This window comes from Salmo salar, chromosome 03 (genome assembly GCF_965601325.2).
Source record: "Salmo salar chromosome 03, fSalSal1, whole genome shotgun sequence".
Classification (NCBI taxonomy): Eukaryota; Metazoa; Chordata; class Actinopteri; order Salmoniformes; family Salmonidae; genus Salmo; species Salmo salar.
This window is the reverse complement of record NC_138293.1, coordinates 33,651,682-33,672,469: the sequence shown is the minus strand read 5'-3', so window position 1 is coordinate 33,672,469 and position 20,788 is coordinate 33,651,682. Positions and strand designations below refer to the sequence as shown.

Sequence of the window (20,788 nt, the reverse complement as noted above, 5' to 3'; positions counted from 1 at the left end):
AAAAACACAGAAATCGTATTATCACTATCTTGGAGAGATGATGCGAGAAATCAGGAAGTATAAATGTCTGGATCTGTGGAAGTTTTCAAAGTGCTAAATCTGAAAGAATAAGGCGAAAGCCCTTTGATGAAGTACTCTGAACAGTAGCATTTGACTTGCAAATATCGATAGTACATTGTACTGAGAGAACTCAGAACGTATCAAATACCTTTTGTGATGTTATTCAAAAAAAAAATTGACAATGGCTGTTCCTTGAACGAATATACAGAAATCTTTCTCTCATTCACAGCAATCTGAAATATGTGCTAGGTAGATAACTCATCAGAAATGTTCTACCATGTGATATACAGCTTTCTGTACTGAGCGTATGAGGATTTAACCATTGGCACAATGGGGGAACCTTACATGTCAAGTCTTCCATAATTCTATAAACAACAACCCTTCCCAATCTCACAAGGCTCACGTCTAATATTTTGTAGAAATCAAAATGTAATCAAGAATTTAATTAATAAAAACTGAAAAGTGCCTTGTGATAATAACTATCCAGTTGAAAATATGTAAAATAACTGGGAAGAGCCTGTTGGAAGATTTAATTTGCTCCAGCTAGATTGGGTTTATTGTTGGAAACAAATTATAATTGTGCCTCTAGAAAGTTAACAAAGATCTAAACAAAAGAAAATCAATGGCCGAGCCCATTAATCACTCAAAGCAAGCTACTTGTGCTGAAGAAACTTACTTGATAATCAATTTCTTTGTTTTGCTCAAAAGGGCATTTGCATTCTGATTCACGTCAGCAAGCTTCCTGTATTGGGCGCAATCAAAACATTGTAAACCACATTAATGGGAGTATTTCTGTATTTTCAAGTGTATCTCTCTCTGTGTAGGCATCATGAAAGCTGTGGCTGTCTTACAAACTGCTGTAAACGGCTGTTATTAACACGGACCCCTGCACTACTAATAAGGGTCAGTGTTGATTTGTCAACAACAATTATCAAGGTGAAACATTGTGCCAGACTCTTGTGTTTAATTAATTAAGACTTATGATTTTGGCATTGATAATACTGACCTTCGAGCACAAGTACAAGCAATCCAACTCTGTCTGTAGAGATTCTGCTGAAGATCATAGGTTATAAAATGGAGGCGAATTTGTGAGCTACGCATTGCCGAATGCTACTTATTATTACTCATATCAAGACAGTCTACCGCTCATCAGTGTCATCGTTACAGAAGCAGTTAGACACACCTGTTGCCATTGTTTGTGGTCATCCTTTTGCCAGGCCATCCCAGGGGAACCACTGCTCCCCTGGTCTTTGTAGGTGGGTCTGTTTGTCTCCTTATCAGACATGGAGTTAAGATCTGTTGAAGACCCGTTGAGACTCAGACCAAGACCCAACCTCTTTATACTCAGACCCAGAACAAGACCCAACCTCTTTATACTCAGACCCAGACCAAGACCCAACCTCTTTATACTCAGACCCAGACCAAGACCCAACCTCTTTATACTCAGACCCAGACCAAGACCCAACCTCTTTATACTCAGACCCAGAACAAGACCCAACCTCTTTATACTCAGACCCAGACCAAGACCCAACCTCTTTATACTCAGACCCAGACCAAGACCCAACCTCTTTATAGACTCAGACCCAGAACAAGACCCAACCTCTTTATACTCAGCCCCAGAACAAGACCCAACCTCTTTATACTCAGACCCAAAACGGTGGCAAGCTCGAGACCAGTTAAAATGTTGAAATGTGATCCAGACCAAGACCATTGTAAAAAGTCAGCAAAAAAAGGCATATTATTCCTAAACATTATCCATTCATGCCCAGCAGGCTCACACATTAGGGAAGCAAGGCGCCCTGGCACTTGTGTGTTTAATCATTCCTTCTTGGCCACATAACTCTGGCAAGAGGAGGTATTGGGCGATATATCTTAACCATGAACTTAGATACTACTAAAACCATCTTGTCCAGAACCATTAGTCCAGACCCACAGCAGAACATTGGGTGCCGAGTCACAGATCCAGACATTTTGGGCACTGACACCCAGACCAATGTGATCCTTAGTGGTCTCAATATCAGGACCATGAGATTGAGACTCTAACTCTCACTATCTTAGTCTGATAAGGAACCGGTCCGTTTTAGTGTCAGTTAGCCCATAGCCCTTGTTACAGAGCTTCTGTAGGCCATGGTACACCAACTTAAAGGAAGACTTATGAAAAGTACGGGAAAAGTCTGCAGACCTTTTCACCATCACAGCAGATCCCTCAGTTATGCTATGTAGCTTTTGCAGTACTGCAGTAACTTTGACGTAATATAACGAGGCTTCGATTAAGCATTGGGTGTGCGTCTTTAAAATATAGTGTAAGGTCGCCCACAGTCATACACTAGTTCTCCTCAAGGGTGCTGTCGGGCAGTACTAATCGTTTCTTTAACTGCGATGTAGTGACATGCAGTGAAGATAATGATGCCCGTGGAAAATGTCGTTTATTTTCAAAGAAACCTTCCCTGCCTGCTGACATCAACATAAAGATAGTTACACATCCCGGAGCTACATCAACAACATGCACTTATGTTTTGTTGCTCCGTATTTGCATATGCAAATTTTATTTATTTAATGTACCAGTCTTTTTATGTGACTCTTTCTGCGATGAACAAGGCATCAAGTGGTTGCACAATGGCAGACGGATGAGTATACAGGGTTCACACTATAAACCAGGAGGTGGTGATTGGCTATTCATCTTATTTGAGGACAATTATGAAGCGTTTTATCTTAAATTAACCTCACGTTATTTTAGAATATAATGATGTTAACATATCCGGTTAATGACTGGAGAATATTAATGCCTACTTCGTTGTATTGAGTGAAAACTAGAGCTTTGTTTTTCCATGTAGTTGACTGTATTTGAATTGAGATAAAAAAGTGATATGGTTGGTTGACCTCATAAAGGTCATTTATGGTTCTTACCATGAAAAAAAAGAAATAATGGAAAACATTATACAATACATGACCAAAAGTATGTGGACACCTGCTCGTCATTCCAAAATCATGGACATTAATATGGAGTTGGTCCCCCCCCCCCCTTTGCTGCTATAACTGCCTTCGGGCAGGTAGCGTTCTTCCGGTATCTGCCAAACCCAGATTTGTCTGTCGGACTGCCAGATGGTGAAGCGTGATTCATCACTCCAGAGAACGAGTTTCCACTGCTCCAGAGTCCAATGGCGGCGAGCTTTACACCACTCCAGCCGACGCTTGGCCTTGCGCATGGTGATCTTAGGCTTGTGTGCGGCTGCTCAAGCCATGGAAACCCATTTCATGAAGCTCCCGACAAACAGTTCTTGTGCTGACGTTGCTTCCAGAGGCAGTTTGGAACAGAGTAGTGAGTGTTGTAACCAAGGACAGACGATTTTTACGCGCTACGCGCTTCAGCACTCGGCAGTACCATTCTGTGAGCTTGTGTGGCCTACCACTTCGCGGCTGAGCTCTTGAAGGGCAGAAATTTGCCGAACTGACTTGTTGGAAAGGTGGCATCCTATGACGGGGCCACATTGAAAGTCACTGAGCTCTTCAGTAAGGCCATTCTACTGCCAAAGTTTGTCTATGGAGATTGCATGGCTGTTTGCTCGATTTTATACACCTGTCAGCAACCGGTGTGGCTGAAATAGCTGAATCCACTCATTTGAAGAGGTGTCCAAATACTTTTGTATATATAGTGTATATGTAGGTTTTACACAAAGCCTGTATGGTGCTCAAAAACAATAGGGTGCTTTGACATTTCACTTCTTTGCTAACATAATTTGCAGCAGAATGCAAAAAAGCTTTTAGACACAGATGTGACCAATTGTAATACTTTTCTGAATGCAATCAAACACTTTCTATAAACACGAACAGGACTTTTGAAATGTGAACCCTTTTCTGACATGTAATTTCCTCCAACCCACTCCTCTTTTCATTTCTCCACTAACTCACCCCCCAGTTTTGTGCGTATTTCCTGTTGATGAAATAGTTTTGAAAACACTATAGGCTGGTTAACTAACGGGTCATGTTGTAGGCTTTGGGATAAACCTTTTTACAGATTAATCAGGGACAAAGCATATTTTTTGCGTGTTTGCGTTATACTTCCACTGAATTTGTGAAAAACCGAACTGCTGGTCCTACTACACTGTCCTCTGTAATGGTTTTCATTTTGTCAGGATTGTTGTTGACAAGTTGATCCTTTTTAGGGTTTTATTTGATCAATGTGTTATTCTCACATTACAACAGTCTTACAGTAGTTCAGGACATGAAGTAATCAGTACTTTCTTGGACAAATGCATATGATGTTCTTTCACTATGATTGTCTGCATCGGCTAAGGAAAGAAAGGAACATGTTTTTATTATTTGATATGATTTTTAAAGTGATGGCTCTATGCTTTCATATTTTCTAAACCACCATCTCACACGAATGATGCAAAAGACAGACCAAAAGGAACAAGACTGTACTCTGGCAGTCCCTCTTTTCAGCATGTACCAATGGCTCTTGAAATACAGTTACAAAATTAGACTTTCAAATGAGGTATTAAACAAGTTGATGATCAACTGCCAAACCTTAAGTAATGATATACCCCAGCCATCCTCAAGTCCCCAGCCTTGCATAACCAAAATTCGCAGATGACAAAAAAGCACAGAAAATTCATTATTATTACACATGGTGTTCACACGTCTCTCCCCGGAGACTGGAGCGGCATAACCTAGAGATAAGCGTGTTTGGGTGGCCCCTGTTGTCAGCTGGGGAAGGGGATGCTTGCATCTCTAAGAGGCCCCTTACGGGTATCACTTTTTTGAAAGGCTAAGCTACGGCCCCGTACCCCCATACTAACCCCCCCTCGCCGTTCTTCCTGCCCCTCCCCTCCCGCCCCAGGCTCCACCCAGAAGTGTGGCTTCCTTTTGTCATTGTAATCTGGCCCTGTTTGCTAAACGCTTCCACTGTTTACTCTCTGCTACGGGGGCTTGTATTAACAGGAGTCAGCAGGACGCGGGTGACATCACTGGCGCTGGGGCTGGGGGGCTTTTGTAAGAACTGCGTTTGTTCTCTCTCTTTATTCCCCCTTCTCTCTCTCTATCCAGGCCTGTCTAATGCATGAGCTAACTCAGGAGGCTGACATGGCCTACAGGGAGGAATTACACCGAATTACTTAAATATCTGCTATGCAGCAGCTAGCCTTCCTTCCTTAGTCACCAAACATCACTTCCAGGTCCCTGCCTTTTACTGATAGCTAGTCCTCTCCGGTAACAGAAAAGGTCTAGGACAAAAGGGGTATTCATTCATTCAAATAGGAGAAGAAAAAAAAAGACAGACAGGTACTAAGATACAGAAGGGGGAAAAAAAATCAAATTAACAGACAAGGCTTTCATGACATACTTTGGTTGTTGTTGCCGTAGCGATAAAGTCGCAGACATTGAAACTCGTCTGTTGAGCCATTGTTATCATCCCTGGCCATCTGCTGCCGAGGACTGACATTCCCGCTCATTTGCATGATGAGTGATATATGGGAAGCTTGGGAGAGCATATGCCCCACTCAGTCCTATGACAAAGCAAGTGAAAGTTTTAGAAGCATTAATATAAGGGGTGGAAATTAAAAAGGAGGGGGGAAAAAAAAATATGAAGATAAATCAGCGTGTGTTCATGTGTGCGCGTATGTGTGCAGTGTGTAATTGTGTGTAGTGTACTGTGTGTGTGGAGGGCTGACGCCTGCATCTGCCTCCTTGTGCGCCTGTTTGTGTGTTTGCGGATGTGGGAGTAGAATGAGGAGGGGGTTGTCTGCTGTTGATGTGCAAATGTGCATCATATTGAAGGGCTGTGAATGGGGAGGTGTGACGTAAAAAGGGACCCGAACGCAGGTGCTTATCTCCAGGCTGTCAAAGGCACAGTATGTCATATTCCTGGGGACTACCTTTCAAAGACACAGCACCAGCTCGGCCATCAAGCGACTGGGGGGGAAATCAAACTTTCTGGATCATAGAAGTAGGTTTGTGTCAAATGATTTTCTATAATAGTAATGTAGTGGTTATGCTGGTGTTGGTGGTCAGTTGTTTTTGTCATTGACATCAATCGTAGACTGTGAGTGCATGTGAAAGACGAGTGTTTTTACCCTCTTGATGTTTGACGCTGTCATATGACTTCATCAAAAGCTGTTAGGGCTATATATACCGTCTATGACTGTTTTACAGTTAATGCACATGCTTAAAGCTATTTGACAGATGACTACTAACGTGTTAAAAATGAGTTTGCTATGACTAGTTTTCCGATATAATACACAAATAATATACATTGTGCACTTCAGGAAAGTATTTTTCTTCTAAACACAGGATGGTTCTGTGTTCTTAGAAAACCTAGTGGAAAACAGCTTCTGCTCAGGTCTCCGACTGTTAGAGAGGAGATTATATGGCTCAAACTGGTTTTTAAGAAGTATGACCTATTTTTTATCATCCAGATAACATTAGATGCTGTCTACACAAATGCTGTGTGTTTAATTTAGCTAGAGTATAAGCTACGGTCTTAGAAGAACGCATGTTAGTATTGTGTGTAGAGACAAAGCATTGTCAGGTTGTGCTGGACGGCTTTCGCAGTGACAGCTGTACACACGACTATCGAGCCGTAATGCACTTAAACTTTGACTTAGCCTTCCGGTAACATGGGAGTTCGTTGTTGAAACCGTTTCTTACATTATTTTCTTTTAAGCTTTGGACTCAGCTTATGTACAGCAGGACTTTATGTGACGGTAACCAAAGACAAAAGTTGAATGAATGTTTGTTGGAATCCTGTTGTATTCTAAATGTTGTATTATAGTCGGTGATAAGTGTTCATTGAGACTTTGCGGTGGCATACATGGTCCATACCTTACAACTGAACAAACTCTGAAGAGACACAGTACTCCAAGGTCTCCAGGGAAACTGTTGATTTAGTGGGAAGGATGGATGTTGCAAAAGTTGATCATTTACTGGTAACTATCAATAGACTTAGGACTGTGCCTTGGAAGGGCAAAGCTAGGAGAATATTTTAAGGGCTAATTTGGAAGAAAATGAATGCATTTTTCATAACATACTGTAGGTAGGGATTTTATCGAGACAACTGGTGGGTTGATAAGTGAGTTGTGTATTGAGAAATACACAACTAGTGCAGCTCAGGATTTTTTTCCAGGCCTTTGCATAGTACACATGATTACATTAATATACAGGCGTAACGTGTTGTGCGGGTGAGAAGACTTTAATGGGATTAAAATCCTTAAAGTAGTCAGTAAATTTCGCATCAGCTTCTTTTTTAAGATGTAAAAATGTGTATATTTGTTTGTGTAGTTTTCTATTTCTACCTTACGTTGTTTTGTTAAGCTTAAGTAAGCATGCAGAATAATAATAAAAAAACCATTCCAGCTTGTCATTTAAACAGCATGTTCCTGTTGGAACAGTTTAGAACAGACCTCTCAAATATTACATTTTGTATCCTGTTATTGAAAAACCATACTAAATAAAACAAACAACAAAATTACCTATTTATCAACTCCCAAATCCCTGAATCCCATTTGACCTGTGACATTTTAAAAAGGCAATGAGGTATACAGACCATTACGCCATGTCATATATAATAATTATTTTCAAGTTAGATTTGTCTCATAAAACGAGTTAGAGACATGTAACAAACTGAGACAAACCACTGAGACCATGATCATATAGTCACTCTTTACATGCTCTTGTAATACCACAGCTTCAACAACACAAAGATTCCGGATGATATGGTATTGTAGTGTAAACAGTCATCTCCCCTCTACACTCTTGCTGTACTTTATGAAGCCCCCTTCCTGCTCCAAGCAAGTCAGTTGCTACATAATAGGGTAATGTTAAATCTGCCTGCACTCCTGTATGACAACAGGAGCTGTCCATGGTACCTAGAGAGTAACGACTTTGTTGTCCAGAGGGGGAGGTGACAAAAACTCCACTGCTGCATATCGTTTTTTTTCTTTGTGAAAAGCTTGCTAAGTTGAGTTCTGTGACGATACATTGATTGTTCTATGGGATATCAAGTGCCCTCCTGTGACTTGTTAACTTTGTCACTTTGCACTCGACAAATCTCTCCATAACTCGACGAATAGATTCAAATAGTTATTCAAGACAAGAGCACACTTTACCTTTCAAAAAATGCGATTCAAGAGCAAGTCAAATATAGAGAAAGTAACTGTTGAGCATTGTGAAACACTGCAGGCAGAAAATAGTTACAGTAGAAAATAATTGCAGGAAATGCTCAGCGTTCAGTGTCCATCCAACATATATTTTGTTACCTGTTTTTCCACACTCAAACTTCACTTAGTTAATCCATGAAAATGAATTATGTGGATTTAATTCAGCAAGGTTTCAGAAATGTTCCATCTGCTGTTGAGCAGCTGGTGAAAGGATAAATGTAATTAATTACTTAACTTTTGAACAGAATTCCACAAAAGCGGTTCTGTTCGTGTATGATTGGGAATGAATTTGAAATCCCAAATGTACAACAGCAGTATGTATTTGTTATAACAATGCTGAATTAACCTTTTTGCTGCATGTGGTTGGTTTTCGGCCAACCACTGATATTCACACCAAAATTGTATTTTTCATGCCTTCAGAAAGTATTCATACCCCTTGACTTATTCCACATTTTGTTTTCTTACAGCCTGAATTCAAAATTGATTAAATAGATTATTTTTCACACCCATCAACACACAATACGCCATAACAAAAAAGTGAAAACCTGTTTTTAGACATTTTTGCAAATGTATTGAAAATGAAATACAGAAATATCTCATTTACATAAGTATTCACACGCCTGAGTCAATACATGTTAGAATCACCTTTGGCAGCGATTACAGCTGTGAATCTTTCTGGGTAAGTCTCTAAGTGCTTTGCACACCTGCATTGTAAAATATTTGCACATTATTATTTTTAAATTATTCAAGCTCTATCAAGTTGGTTGTTGATCATTGCCAGACAGCCATTTTCAATTCTTGCCATAGATTTTAAAGCCAATTTAAGTCAAAACTGTTACCAGGCAACCCTGCAACATTCAATGTCATCTTGGCAAGCAACTCCAGTGTATATTTGGCCTTTTAGGTTATTGTCCTGCTGAAAGGTAAATTAGTCTCCCAATATCTGTTGGAAAGCAGACTTAACCAGGCTTTCCTCTGGGATTTTGCCTGTGCTTGGCTCTATTCCGTTTATTTTATCCCAAAAAAACTCCCTAGTCCTTGCAGATGACAAGCATACTCCTAACATGATGCAGTCACCACCATGCTTGAAAATTTAAAGAGTGGAACTCAGTGAGGTGATGTGTTGTATTTGCCCCAAACATAACGCTTTGTATTCAGGACATAAAGTTAATATCTTTGCCACATTTTTTCCAGTTTTACTTTAGTGCCTAATTGCAAACAGGATGCATGTTTTGGAATATTTTATTCTCTACGGGTTTCGTTCTTTTCACTCTTTCATTTAGGTTAGTATTGTGGAGGAACTGCAATGTTGTTTATCCATCCTCAGTTATCTCCTATCACAGCCATTCAACTCTGTAACTGTTTTAAAGTCACCATTGGCTTCATGGTGAAATCTCTGAGCGGTTTCCCTTCTCTCCGGCAACTGAGTTAGGAAGGACGCCTGTATCTTTGTAGTGACTGGATGTATTGATGCACCATCCAAAGTTGAATTAATAACTTCACCATGCTCAAAGGGATATTCAATGTCTGCTTTTTTATTTTTACCCATCTACCAATATTGTAGGTGCCCTTTGCGAGGCACTGGAAAGCCTCCTTGGTCTTTGTGGTTGAATCTGTGTTTGAAATGCACTGCTTGACTGAAGGACCTAACAGATAATTGTATGTGTGGGGTACAGAGATGAGGTAGTCATTCATAAATCATGTTAAACACTATCATTGCACACAGAGCAAGTCCATACAACTTATTAAGACTTGTTAAGAACATTTTCCTCCTGAACTTATTTAGGCTTTCCATAAGAAAGGGGTTGAATACTTATTGACTCATGACATTTCAGCTTTCAATTTTTATTAACTGTTAAACATTTCTAAAAACATAATTCCATTTTGACATTATGTGGTACTGTGTGTAGGTCAGTGCCACAAAATCTCAAATGAATCTCTTTTAAATTCAGGCTGTAATGCAACAAAATGTGGAATAAGTAAATGGGTGTGAATACTTTTTGAAGGCACTGCCTCTGTTTTATTGTCATGTTGGTCTTCTTACAGATCTATATGTATAGGATTTCAGCCAATATGATGTTTAGTAACCCATATTTGTGCTTTGGCTATATCAAATTAATATAAAACCCACAATGGGTTAAGTATATATAATGGATTCTGTATAATGATGAAGCAGTAATCCTCTGAAGATCAATGTACTTAAGGCTATATATGTTTAAAATGCTCTTGTGGATCTGAGTGGGATCGACTATACATTTATTCCTGGCTGTGAAGTAGCAGTTGTTAAATATTTCCTGATGCGGACTATGAGATAAGTATTTAGTGATAAATACGAAATGTTGAAATACTATATAAAACTTTGATATTATAAATGTTGTATAACCTAACTCAGATCATTTGATATATTCATATATGATCTATCTAGAAATAAATTCACTGAAAAGTGAACAGGTAGTATTATTTTTAAAAGAGAATAGATGTAAAAATGTATCGTTTTTAGTGAGTGGTTTTGTATGCTTGACATGTTGGAGCTATAAGCGATGTCCCTAATTAAAATGACATGGGATTTGTTTCCGCTCTTTTTTATTCAAAATATATTTTAACATTACCTTGATTGTAATGTTACCTCATTGGCTGCGGTTTTGTTTGTTGGCCTAACTATAAAGGATCTGCTTGTACCCTTGTGGGTTGGGAAGAATTAGGATTTATGAATTTATTTCCTCTGTTGTATTGTTTAAACAGCTTTGGTTTAGTTTTGATCCCTTCCTCTTGCCTTTGAGGCTGTTCCACGGTGTCAGCTGTTGACTGATAGTAAGAGAACTGCCTCACAGTGTGAATGAAAGAAAACTAGCGGTTGGTAAACACTGATAAGGGATAAATAGAAAGCGGTCAGGCAGAGATAGTTCTGTGGGAGCCCAGATTGTGTGCGGTCTGTTAAAATGAGATTCTGAGCCTGTCCTTTTTATTCTTACCCCCCTCCCTTCCCCTGTTCTGTGTTTGTCTGGAAAATCTCCAGTGACCCTGCACGGCAGTCCCAGGCACTATTCTCTTTTTGTGTTTTGTTTTGTTTTCTAACAAGGGTCAAGTTGGCCAATAGACATGTCCCTGATGCTTATAGACAGCTGTCATGACTGCAAGTACTTACAATAATTCATTTTGCAAGGAATTATAGGTCTGCTGCTCTAGAAACACAGCATCAGTGAAATTTCAAAAAGAAAAGCAAAATGTGTAGAACATTATCAGAAATGTCCAGCCTTTTTGTCTGTTTGACAATTTATTGTCTTATAGTTTCACTTCATATTTCTTAAAAAAAAAATGTTAATGATTTGTAAGCTACTTGAGAATTAAAAGTTTTGGACTCAATTTAAATTTGAATCAAAATTGAATGTTGTAACAGCTTATACAGTTATAATATAAAGTGAAATGTTAAAAAAAAAAATGTAACAAACTAAAGCACAGATACAAAGATACTGTACATAGATACATTACATAGATCTATGGACACATACATAGATCATGTATATAGATAGCTACATAAATCTATAGATACATGCACAGATCTATACATAGATACACATAGATACATAGATACATACAGTACATACACACATACATACAGTACATACTTAAATATGCTGAACTTCATCACCATATAATTATAAGCATATGTGTTTAAATACATAAAACCATGTCTTGATATGATCGTTTAAACCAGAAATTGTCTACCTCACACCTAAAACGGAATATCTTCCACACAATGTTTTATTCAATTCTTTTTTTAGGGGCAATCTGTTCATTCTTTTGGTCATTGATTTTTGGGGGGGATTCCATCTTTTATGTGATTAAAAAGACCTTCAGAGGTCTTACCTTGAGGGTCACCATGTGGTGTATTTACACAGAAAATAATTCAGCCCATTGTAGCCTGCCAGCTAATGAGATTGGTTGTTAAGTGAATGACACAAAGGCTACAAAAAAAGCTTAGCTGCTCCGTTGAATATCACAGTGTCCCCGCGCACACACACACACACACACACACACACACACACACACACACACACACACACACACACACACAACACACACAACACACACACCACACACACACCACACACACACACACACACACACACACACACACACACACACACACACCACCACGCGGCAGCGTCACACTGGACTAGCCTGGCTACCCACCCACCCCACTCCGATTTCCTTCAAAACCCTCACCTCCTTGATGTTACTATGAAAGGCAAAACAAAGGCTAAAAGGGGCATGGTAAGTCAGGCTAACAATTCTGTCCTGTCGGAAATGTTCGTGTCTGTGTGTCTGTGTGTCTGTGTATCTACGTGTGAGAGTGTGAGTGAGTGAGTGAGTGAGTGAGTGAGTGAGTGAGTGAGTGAGTGAGTGAGTGAGTGAGTATATCTGTGTCTGTTTTGTGAATGCAGAGCTTTCAGAGTAAATAATGCTCTCAACAGATTAGTAGATTCATGAAAGGTTAGCGTAGCTTCTAAGGAGACTTTCACTTCCAGACATATTGACTAATGTGATAGAGGACGAGACCCAGCTACCACAATAAGTTGAGACCGTTTCCTCTCCTTGCTTGCTTCCTTACTGTGACTTGACACGCTAGGAACCCCCTCCATTACGTCATGGTAGTTTCTTCGTGACTACTCTGGTCAAACTCAAGTATGCTTTCAGTTCTTTAGAGCGCTGTCCAAGTGCTGAAAATAAAAGTTTTATATGTTGTTTTAAAGGGGACATGGTAGTGTATTTCAGTGCATTCTTTTTGGCTATTTCTTAATATTACAAAGTTACTAAATATCTGTCTGTGTATTCAGTTCATGTCCATAAAGTCTTTTTTTTCTGACTTAAACTTATTTCTGGCATAGACTTTGTCCTATGCTCACGGGACAGTAGCAGTAGTATTCTCTACAGTTTTAGGCTGGTTTACATATATGTCAGTATATTATGTACCCTACATCATTTAAGTGTATCAAAATATCATGCATGGCCGGCAGACTGCAAAGTGGGTTAAAGTCCATCTTTTTTTATTAAACCCTGGAGTTAAGTCAAATTTACATTTGTTAAAGATTATTCATTTTATTGATGCATATAATCATAATCATGGACCATCTGCTGATCTGGCAAGCTTGGTCCAAACTCTAAAACAGCCCTGCTAACCTTTTAAGTACAAAATACTATAGTCAGGGCTTAACTCTTCTATCCCAGAAGTGTGTGTGTGTGTGTGTGTGTGTGTGTGTGTGTGTGTGTGTGTGTGTGTGTGTGTGTGTGTGTGTGTGTGTGTGTGTGTGTGTGTGTGTGTGGTGTGTGTCTGTGTGTGTGTGTGTGTGTGTGTGTGTGTGTGTGTGTGTGTGTGTGTGTGTGGTTGAGGAGATTGTATAGATGTTGGATAATACTTTATTCAGATCCTCTAGGGCTGCTCCAGACATATTTTTTATATCACGATCGCTTCGATAACCATGATATTAAGCATGATAAACTGCAAAAACAGCCTGGCTAACGGTACACATGACCAACTTGTATACTTTGACTGCACCACACACCGCATGTGTACATTGCCATAGTTACAGGCATTTAACTGCATGAAGGTATTGTAGTTATTCCTGGTTTTGAACAATATTTGTAAAATGGTCAATGGAAACTATTGTATTCATTTCCCCCATTAGAATAACTAAATTGCTTTTATAAGCATTATTGCATTTTTTCGAGCAAAATAAGGATTTTTACAATAAGACATCTCCATAAGGCATACAATACTTTTAATGTACTACTCATTCCAAACAAAGCTGATGCAGACTGAGAATTCATATGCCAGAGGTAAATCCGAGTTAACACGGAATTATACTGGCATGAGTTAAAGGACTAGAGTTTGTAATCCAGGTGGCCAGGGGATCACACAGTGGCAAAAATCACTTAAAACTCCCCCAACATCCTGAGCCACGGAGCTCAGTGAGCTGGGAAATTTTTCAGAATTGATGACAGCACAGCTATATCAGAGAGTAGAGCTGAACACACACAAACTGTGTGTGTGTGTGTGTGTGTGTGTGTGTGTGTGTGTGTGTGTGCGTGCGTGTGTACGTCTGTCCACCTGTGCATGTGTATGTGGGTTGTGTCTGTGTTTATTGGGATCATTTACTTTATAAATGTATATACTTACTCAGTAAGAGTTGAAGCCAGATAACATGAGACCTTGACAGATTGGTATTATCCCCCTTTGACAGGGTGAGGGGCTAGTATTCAGCATCCCAATTCAGCATCCCATCTGCATGAGCATAAATACATGTTTGGAGCTGAAAGTAAAGGATAATGGCCTCTATTTTAACAGCCGTTGACTCCAACTCTTCATTAGTAAAGTGACCAAGTCTTTTTTTGGGCTCCATATCCAGAACATTGTTGGATGTGAGTGGCGGTGCAGGATGAGAAGACATGGATCGAGTTTGTGTTGTTGTTGTGTCTATTCGCGTGTACATGTGTGTCTGCGTGTTTTGCGTATTTTGAGTATATGTGCGTGTGATTGTGTATGTGTGGAGGACAGGACAGGGCAGGACAGAGGAGCAGAGATAGAGTGGAGTTGTTTAATGACAGGAACAGCTGACTCATTTAGAGAGAGCAGTGAAAGGTAATTAACCCTGGGAAAACTACAGCTGCCATGCGAGCTGTTCACTTCAGCGCAATCTGATTAGGAATCAGGCTACAGCACTGCCTGGCTCCTTTCAGACACACAAACACTGTGTACAGTGTGTGTGTTTGTGTATGGTGTGGATGCATGTGTGTATAGGGTGCATGTGTGTGTGTGTGTGTGTGTGTCTGTCTGTCTGTGTGTGTGTGTGTGTACTATGTAAACTTTTCCCTTAAACCCTGAGGCCTCTAGACATGGGAGACCTGCCTTTTGTGGCAAGGGGATTAGCTTGAACGGTTACTACGTTTCTCCAAATTGCCGACCACCTGGTAGCATTCAGGCAACCCTCCTGCGTGAAAAGGGTCTCCTTGGGCAGGAACAATGGCCAGGATTACTTTGTAGTGATGACAGACACCCGGGCTGGAACTTCTTTCCCCCAAAACACCTGTCAATGAATTAGTCTGTGTTAGTGTTTTGAAAAATCTATCTTCACTGATGATTTCAAAAATGCAAACTAATATAACATATGTGTTAATGGATTGTGCCTTGGAAAAGAAACGTAAATGGGTACAATCCTGTAATGTAGGCTAAATTTAATTTGGAGTATTATTTATCTTGGTAGTTATAGCTAGCATGGTAGCCAACCATTCCACAAAACAAAGCAATCTGCTGTTTTTGAATTTTCCACATTTCTGTTCTGATTCAGATTGATATTTGATAATTGCAAATCATCTAAAAAGCCATATTTCATAGAATAATATAACTACAAAGGTACCCCAAATGTTGTAAAAAAAACCCACCTGAAATTGGCTCTCTGATGGCGAAAGAAGAAGGACCAATCTGGACTTTGTGCCACGATGACGGTGTGGTCCTGGTCCAGATTAGCTCAATTGAGAAGGGAAGGCTTTGGGGTGACTTTGGAAAGTGATTACAAGATTTATAAATCACCTCAGCGCAGGTGTCACCGTCTGACTCTTTTATGGGGTGTCTTGCTAGCTGGCTCCAATAACGAGTTTCCCCTGTAGTTATGCCATCATAACAAATCATTGAAGCAATAGTGGCTGGCCAGCCAGGCTCCTAATTGTCTGTTACAAATTCTGGGGAGCCTCACCCTCTTTATTGAAGCTTCTCAGTCTTGGGGAAGTGATAAGAAAGAAGCCAATTTTGTATAAAAGTACTAATTTGGCATTAGACACAAACACTTTGCTTAGCGGCCAAGATGGCTGCATGAGAGACTGTAATGTCTGAAATCACAGTTGTCTTCAACATTTTGTCTCAGTGTCTTTTAGAAGTCTGGAAGCGCCCCTCTATGAGGAAATTGGTGTGTGAAAAGTGAAAGTCCACTGATCAGAAGATATTCTGTCTCCCTTTTACTTTATTTATGTGAATGGACTGGTGTTCTACAATTTGACGATTGTTCATATGGTTTCTCTTCTTCTCTCTCTCTCTCTCTCTCTCTCTCTCTCTCTCTCTCTCATTGAATGTATATTACATTATCAATACTGAAATAGTGGGGAATTAGGCAAGTCAGGCATGGCTTCTTCCATAAAGATGTAGGATCTGCATTTGATTGCTCTTTTATTGCTGAGAATTGTCCTCCACAGCAGAAAATGCTAACTTGTTGTGTATTTGAGTTTAAAAAGGCTCCTAAAGTTTGAAATTTGTTGTCTGAAGTTTCAGAGTTGATTTGCGCTAACAACATTTTTTATCAACCCCTACAAATATGTCCATTTATTATAATATACATAATCATTCACATTTCCTGTTGCTGCAGGATTATTTTCCTGCTAGAGCAAACTGGCTGAAATTATTATCCTGCATTTGTACTTTACATGTACCTGGCTTAGCTTCTTTATCCTACTTGCTGTCACTGTCCACAGTTTTCTCTACTGTTTTGACTTTTTCTACTTTCTACATTCTGTCATCTTGTCATGGTATTGAATATACAATCTTTCAATGGAAGAGGTATACTGTGAGGATTTTTGATGGGATGAGTTGGGAGCATTACAAAGACCACTACTGTGTATGATATTTTGAACTTCTATAGTCCTTAAGACAATTTTCAGAAAAATTGCAGGTGTTGTCACAGAGCTGTTTCTCACGAGGTCATTTTTTTTAATAGATCAATCGTATCTTTATTTGTTCTGAATCATAAGAAAGTCACCAATAATGAAACGTCTCGGAACCCGTTTGTTAATATGAAACGAATATGAGATACTGCATTTTATAGAAACATTACCCTAATTTTCTCAAGAGTTTATAAAATGCATCTGTATGAAATCTAAAAGAGAATGTCCCAATCATTCTAAAGGCTGGCTTTGATATGAATAGGAAAATCAGAGACCCCCCTTCCTCTCTTTCACCCTCCCCCTCCTAAAACGTCTCTTAGCTATTATTCTAATGTCCAGCTGCTAGCTTTTTAGGCAGAGGGCATCTGATGGCTGCCTGGTCACAGCACTGCAAATAGAAAATCCTTTTTTCAAAAACTTGTTTATCAAAATAGTCTCTGAGCAGGGCTTGATTAACTCACTATGAATGAATTTGCATGTCAATGAAAGGTGGTGAAAGGAGTTCTGTGTTCCTTACCATCATATAACATTTCAATTTGGCTCTCCACTGACAAGGTTTATATCACTGTCTGCACACAAGCGACCACCATTATTGTAAAGCGTACCTTTTTTGTTGTAAAAAAAAAACAACACTTTACATATTGCTGATTCAAAGCACAGTGGAGGATAACAAAAACCCATGTTACATGTACAATTATGATCAGCTTGCCATATACACGTAGACATTCATTACAAGGAAATATTAAAGTAAATTGTGATATCTCTTGCCGTTTGCTCTTTATTATGCAGAAAAAGAAAACACTTAGCATGTAAAATGAATGTGACATTTTTTCCTGGGATAAACTATAATCACAGAAGTTACACCGCACATTTCGCCTTTTTTTTCTCCTTCCCATAGATCAGAGTGTAATTGCCAGTAATCAGGTCTGTTTGCTGCTGATAAAACCACTCTGAATGCGATGAACCCTCTTTGTGTGATGACTCAATTATGCCAGAAGTGGCTCATCAAACCTGGCCCATCAGCTGCTTTAATAAATAAGGAGGAAAACTTGCTGCAGGCGCATTATAATTCCATTCATTCCATAATTAAATCCATTCCAGTTTTAACCCTTCGTTCGTATAGTCTGCCTCTGGAAGAGGAAACAAAAACAGGAGGGGGGGGGGGGAACTGAACAGACAGTGACCTTGTGCAGAGCATCTACCCATCCCCATAATTCAAAATGATACTGCTAAAGAAAGGTTAAGAGAAAAGGCTCGGCGAGGGGAAAAAAAAAGGATAGGTATCAGTTCAGATAGAGCTCTCTTTCGTTATTTATGCATTGTCTCCGCACACAGCTTTAGACAGTAATTATGTTAAAAGTGTAATCTAATCATAACAGTTGGTTGGGGTGAGTGTTAGGGAGCTGACATTTTAAACATCTTATTTGGTGTAATCTCATTTGCCTAGCTATCGTCCTGCCTCTGCCCCAATCTGAAGGAAATGTAAACAATTATATTCCTTTTCATGGTCTTTGAAATATTACTTGCACAACTGTAAGGTTGTATTGGTTTTTAAATGATTTGCCGCCAGTGTCATTGACTTAGTTTTACTTTATCACAATAGTGCCGACGTTAATTACACAAGGGTGTCCCAAGTGCAGGGATAAGCTGGGAACAAGGGGACATTTCAATGGCTCAAGGTCAATGGTGACGATTATTGTACTCATGAATATCCCTATTAGTTGGCTCAGTAGCAGCGCAGCAGTTGTTGGGATGGGTCAAAATAGTAACAACGCCACTTGTGTAGATGGCGGCGTACAGGTGCACCGTTAGTGTCTTGGTAATCAACCACAATAGTAGTAGTCCTAGTCGTAGTAAGTGGTAGTAGTCATTGTAGATAGTAGTATAAGTGGCAATAGTGGTTCCTTCAATATTAACAATATGAGAAAAACCACAGTACCTTGTCAATGGCTAACCTTTTGAAGTTGAATTGAAGCAAATAACCTCATATCTGTAATCATATGTATATTTCCCACTTGTAGTATGTACAGCAATGGTGAACAATAATTATGAACAATATAGGCTTGATTGCATTTATGTTATATTATTCACCTCCCTTTGATTAGAGCAGGGGGAAACCACAGTTGGATCCTAAGTAACATATCCAATGGATAAGCGGTCCCCATTCAACCCCTCTCCAAAGAGTGGATGAGGCCATGGTTATTCATGACTGCTTGGACTGAGAAGCCCTCTCCTCTCCCAGTCCCAGTCCCAGTCAGTCAGTCCCATTCTCTCCTCTCCTCTGTGGGAAAGGTAGCAGATGGGGTTAGGATGGGGATTGGGCTGGGCCCAAGGACAGCAAGCAAAGCAGCCAGATTAGCACATAGAGAATCACATAGAAACCCTGAGCATCAGGCATTAGGCAACTCAGTATCCCCAGAGAAATCTGCCCCACACATGGGCAAATAGTCCTCCGACAGCAAGACGTTATTTGTCTATTTTTGTTGGGAGGGGCAGGAATATGACTCAGAAGATGACAAACCCACCGGCCTGCCTCAAATAGTAGTGGGTCTCTTTTTTCTTATGCTAATGTCTCCCAGAGTCCTCCCTTTTGTTTTCCAGAGGGGAAATGCTCTGAGTGCCTTAATTAAGATGATGTTTTCTGTTTTTCCTTTTTTTTCTTTTTCAAAGCTAACCGAAATAAATAATTCCTGTAATAAGATCTGTGAAGTGAAGAGGCTTAATGTACTCATTGTGTTCATCCTTGTTTTCCCTCTTGGATGTTTTGTATTAATTAGACTGCGCTCAATCTCTGTCAAGCAATCAATTTGCATCTTGTTCCTTCATTCCACAATGTGAGGTATTATCATGTTTCCTGCTCCCCACCATCTCAGACTGACTGCACGTTACTCACCATGTATGTCTATCATGACCAGAAACCTTTAGCTAGCAGTGAGGCTTGGAATAGTAAGATCATTATCGATAATTCATTATCCATTATAAACTGGGTGGTTCGAGCCCTGAATGCTGATTGGCTGACATCCGTGGTATATCAGACTGTATACCACACGTATGACAAAACATTTATATTTACTGCTCTAATTACTTTTTTAACCAGTTTATAATAGCAATAAGGCACCTCGGGGGTTTGTGGTATATGGCCAATATACCACTACTAAGGGCTGTATCCAGGCACTCTGTGTTGCGTCGTGCTTAAGAACAGCCCTTAGCCATGGTAAATTGGCCTTACACCACACCCCTCATGCCTTATTGCTTAAATATACTATGGTAAGTTGATACTATACAAAATTGAAAATAGTGCATTTCGGTGAGATAGTTCCGATAGTTCCGATAGTTCACAACAGTTCTAAAGTTGTATCTTTCCACTCCACTTTTTATTTTATCCTTTTATTTATTTATTTTGCATTAAAGGTATATATATATATAAACTGGGTGGTTTGAGCCTTGAATGCTCCGCTTTGCGTCGTGCCTAAGAACAGCCCTTAGCTGGGGTATATTGGCCATATACCACACCCCCTCGTGCCTTATTGCTTAAATATATATATCTATTTGTTTTTACAGAGAATGAATTTCTCACTCACATCCTGAAACAAGTCAACAATTGTGCACACGTCAACCAAGGTGGACTGCGTGGACCTTGCAGCACGTCGTATATATTGCCCAGAAAACTGCAAACAAAGGTAGGCCTAATAATATATTTGTATATATACTGAACAAAAATATAATTGCAACATGCAACAATTTCAAAGATTTTACTGAGTTACAGTTCATGTAAGGAAATCAGTCAATTGAAATAAATGAATTAGGTGCTAATCTATAGATTTCACATGACTGGGTAGGGGCACAGTCATTGGTGGGCCTGAGAG

The 20,788-nt window shown here is 39.6% G+C and overlaps 1 protein-coding gene across 6 annotated transcripts in view; it reads left to right on the top strand.

Annotated features, from left to right (window-relative positions):
• The first annotated feature begins 5,667 nt into the window (after positions 1-5,667).
• The window catches only part of st18 (ST18 C2H2C-type zinc finger transcription factor), a 41,374-nt gene continuing 26,253 nt past the window's right edge, over positions 5,668-20,788 (top strand). For 2 of the 6 annotated variants that reach the window (XM_014191151.3, XM_014191147.3), the window contains exons 1-2: positions 5,669-6,008; positions 20,484-20,602. In XM_014191151.3, the coding sequence (XP_014046626.1) occupies positions 5,912-6,008; positions 20,484-20,602 (216 nt within the window). In that variant the 5' untranslated portion in view covers positions 5,669-5,911. Of the gene's footprint in view, positions 6,009-20,483; positions 20,603-20,788 lie in introns of all 6 variants that reach the window. The other 4 variants (XM_014191149.3, XM_014191148.3, XM_045714732.2 and 1 more) reach the window with 4 other exon arrangements.